Genomic DNA, 3,634 nt, shown 5'->3' with positions numbered 1-3,634 from the left:
GGTATACAGTCGGCATCTTTGGTTCGGTAGGGTTAACAAAATCGTGGTATACAGTTGGCATCTTTGGTTCGGTAGAGTTAACAAAATCGTGGTATACAGTTGGCATCTTTGGTTCGGTAGAGTTAACAAAATCGTGGTATGCTGTCGACATCTTTGGTTCGGTAGGGTTAAAAAACACGTATTCGTTGTTGATAAACTATTTTTCTAGAGATACTAATAATATATGCTTGAACCGTTAATGTATTTCTTATTAAACTGCATGTGTAACCAGTATACGAATGGATAAAGTAATGGGAGATGAAAGAGCTGGAATTCACTGCTTATCATTCATTTCTGTAATTATTATAGATAATATACTGGTCTCATTAGGGCTATGTGGTATCGTAAAATAAGAATTTATAATAATCACAATGGCCGGGCGTGGCCCAGTGGTTATTGTACTTCGAGTTGGAAGAAAAACTTGAAAATATTCGAGGATTCATGGTTTACGTCCCTTTACCGCCAGAACATGCTTCGCGCTGTGAACATACTATTCGAGTGATGGTAAAATCCTACCATTTGGTCAACCTAGAGTAACCTAAGAGTTGGCGGTGAGTGGTGTTGACTAGTTGCCTTCCTTATAGGGACGGTTAGATAGCCCTGGAGTACCTGCAACAAACATGTGAGGACTATAACAAAGTTATACTATAATAACCAACCGTTTTGTTATGTGACTCAGTTATAACTTATCATGATGATTTGATATTTTGTTAGGACTATAATAAAGTTATACTATAATTGTTTTGCGGTACAGGGTGACGCAAAAGCAGCTCACAACCATGACTTGACCTAGCCCTGCCTTTATGACTGTTCACAGTTGATATCTTGATATAACTTCCCAATCAACAACAAAAAAAGACGGTTAATGTCCATAAAATCACTGTATGGGCAGGATTTACAAATGTAATTGTTGCGTGTAATTTTTGCATCACCCTGTATACAAATAAACAAGTTTAAATAAGTATATTTCTGTAGAACACAAACATAAAATGTTCTTTACGCAGTAAGACTACGAACTCACAACGTTAAAACCCAGGGTTCCATTCCCGGCGGTGTACACAGCAGATAACCCGATGTGACTTTGCTCTCAAACAAATGAACAGTTAACATTTAGGGGTTGTTCACAAATCTCGCTATGATCATGATCTTGTAGGAACTCGTGATATCGCTATGATCATGATCTTGTAGGAACTCGTGATATCGCTATGATCATGATCTTGCACGAAGTCGTGATATCGCTATGATCATGATCTTGCACGAAGTCGTGATATCGCTATGATCATGATCTTGCACGAAGTCGTGATATCGCTATGATCATGACTGTGTACGATTGTTATATAATATCGGAGGGAAAACATTTGCTATAAATCAATAATTATTGAACCACAGCAACTTCCCTCAAATTTTTGGACTTAAACACTTTGTTCCTGTGTTCCAATACCTTGTTTATAATGACTAACGTCTCCATTTTAAACACCTCGTTCCTGTTTTCCAATGTCCTGTTTATAATGACTAACGTCTCCATTTTAAACACCTCGTTCCTGTTTTCCAATGCCCTGTTTATAATGACTAACGTCTCCATTTTAAACACCTCGTTCCTGTTTTCAATGCCCTGTTTATAATGACTAACGTATCCATTTTAAACACCTCGTTCTTGTTTTCCAATGCCCTGTTTATAATGACTAACGTATCCATCTTAAACACTTCGTTCCTGTTTTCCAATACCCTGTTTATAATGACTAACGTATCCATTTTAAACAATTCGTTCTGTTTTCCAATACCCTGTTTATAATGACTAACGTCTCCATTTTAAACACTTCGTTTCTGTTTTACAATACCCTGTTTATAATGACTAACGTCTCCATTTTAAACACTTCGTTCCTGTTTTACAATACTCTGTTTATAATGACTAACGTATCCATTTTAAACACTTCGTTCCTGTTTTCCAATGCCCTGTTTATAATGACTGACGTCTCTCTAAACTGAGGGATAAGTAAATGAAAATGGCGAGAATTTCTCTGATTTATATTGTTTGGTAGAGAAAGTTCCAACATAATTTCTATAAAACTTGTCATTTCAGGGACCCATTAGTTTCACTAGAAATGAACGGCGTGGACTTGTTCTTCTAAAACAGTTTCAAAGTAAGTCGTTAAGCCTATTATTTACTTTTTAAATACCAAGTCTCAAGCTAAATATATCTTCTTATTTGTAGTAAACATACTGAAATAAATATAAAAATGTTGTAAGAAAGATCTACACGCTAGAAAACAGAGGAATTTAGTATTGGCACAGGTTCTCTTCCCTCCAATTGTGGAGTCCCGTTGCAGCACGTTTATCAGTGCGCAGTTCAGGTAGCGTGAACTAAACTTCAGAAATTTGAAAACAATTTGTTAATATTTCTTTGAAAATCCATGTGTAAGTTGTATTAAACATGATTTAAAAACAAGCGGATTCTTTCATTATTTTATTTTTGCAGGCTCTACAAAGTATTTCTTATTTATAGAGATTTTTATTCGGCATAATGTGATACTTTGTCATCTCAAAGTAACTTAATCGTGCAACAACAACAACAATGACCAGAATTTCAATACGTCATTTTGTTTTTCTAAAGAAAGTAGTAATAGATTAATCTTATTTTATTTTTGCAACTGAAGTTTTTATCAGATTTTCTAACAAATCTTCAAATAATCTTGAAAATATTCTCAGGAATGTGTCAGAAACTTAGTTGTTCCAACTTTTTGGTCAGGAGTGGCCTAGTAGTTAGCGTGTTAGAAGGTTCGAGGCTCGAGACGTGGTACTGCTGAGTATGCTCCGTACTTGCAGGTGTAAGCGCATTATAAAAGTAACAGTAAATTCTCTCATTCGACTGAAAAAACTAGAATTGTGTGTGTTCTTTCCTTCTGGTCAGTAATTCAAAATTAGGGTTAGTATTACCTGAATCTTATGGTTCATTGAACTGGCCGGTTAGCCCACGTGCGCATAAGGTGATTGATGTTCAGGTTGAAAATTCCATTTCATTAGTACTCCGTTAAGTCTGTATATCACATTTGGGTCTTGTGCATCTATTGTTACTAACTTTGTGTAGGAGAAGATAACTTGAAAATAATATGTTTTACATACAGGTGTATGTCTTCCTAATATGTTTTATATACAGGTGTATGTCTTGCCAATATGTTTTATATACAGGTGTATGTCTTCCTAATATGTTTTATATACACGTGTATGTCTTCCTAATATGTTTTATATACACGTGTATGTCTTGCCAATATGTTTTATATACACGTGTATGTCTTGCCAATATGTTTTACATACAGGTGTATGTCTTCCTAATATGTTTTATATACAGGTGTAAGTCTTCCTAATATGTTTTATATACAGGTGTAAGTCTTCCTAATATGTTTTATATACAGGTGTAAGTCTTCCTAATATGTTTTATATACAGGTGTAAGTCTTTCTAATATGTTTTATATACAGGTGTAAGTCTTCCTAATATGTTTTATATACAGGTGTAAGTCTTCCTAATATGTTTTATATACAGGTGTAAGTCTTCCTAATATGTTTATATACAGGTGTAAGTCTTCCTAATATGTTTATA

The 3,634-nt window shown here is 34.7% G+C and overlaps 1 protein-coding gene across 1 annotated transcript in view; it reads left to right on the top strand.

The window, feature by feature from the left end:
- LOC106474542 (gamma-aminobutyric acid type B receptor subunit 2-like) overlaps positions 1–3,634 on the top strand; it is a gene marked incomplete at both ends in the record, with an annotated part of 38,193 nt that overhangs the window by 8,937 nt on the left and 25,622 nt on the right. Inside the window, one exon of the mRNA XM_022402869.1 lies at positions 2,120–2,180. Coding sequence (XP_022258577.1) covers positions 2,120–2,180 — 61 coding nt within the window. The remainder of the gene's footprint in view (positions 1–2,119; positions 2,181–3,634) is intronic.

This window comes from Limulus polyphemus, unplaced genomic scaffold (genome assembly GCF_000517525.1).
Source record: "Limulus polyphemus unplaced genomic scaffold, Limulus_polyphemus-2.1.2 Scaffold7338, whole genome shotgun sequence".
NCBI lineage: Eukaryota > Metazoa > Arthropoda > Merostomata > Xiphosura > Limulidae > Limulus > Limulus polyphemus.
This window is presented reverse-complemented; position numbering and strand designations above follow the sequence as displayed.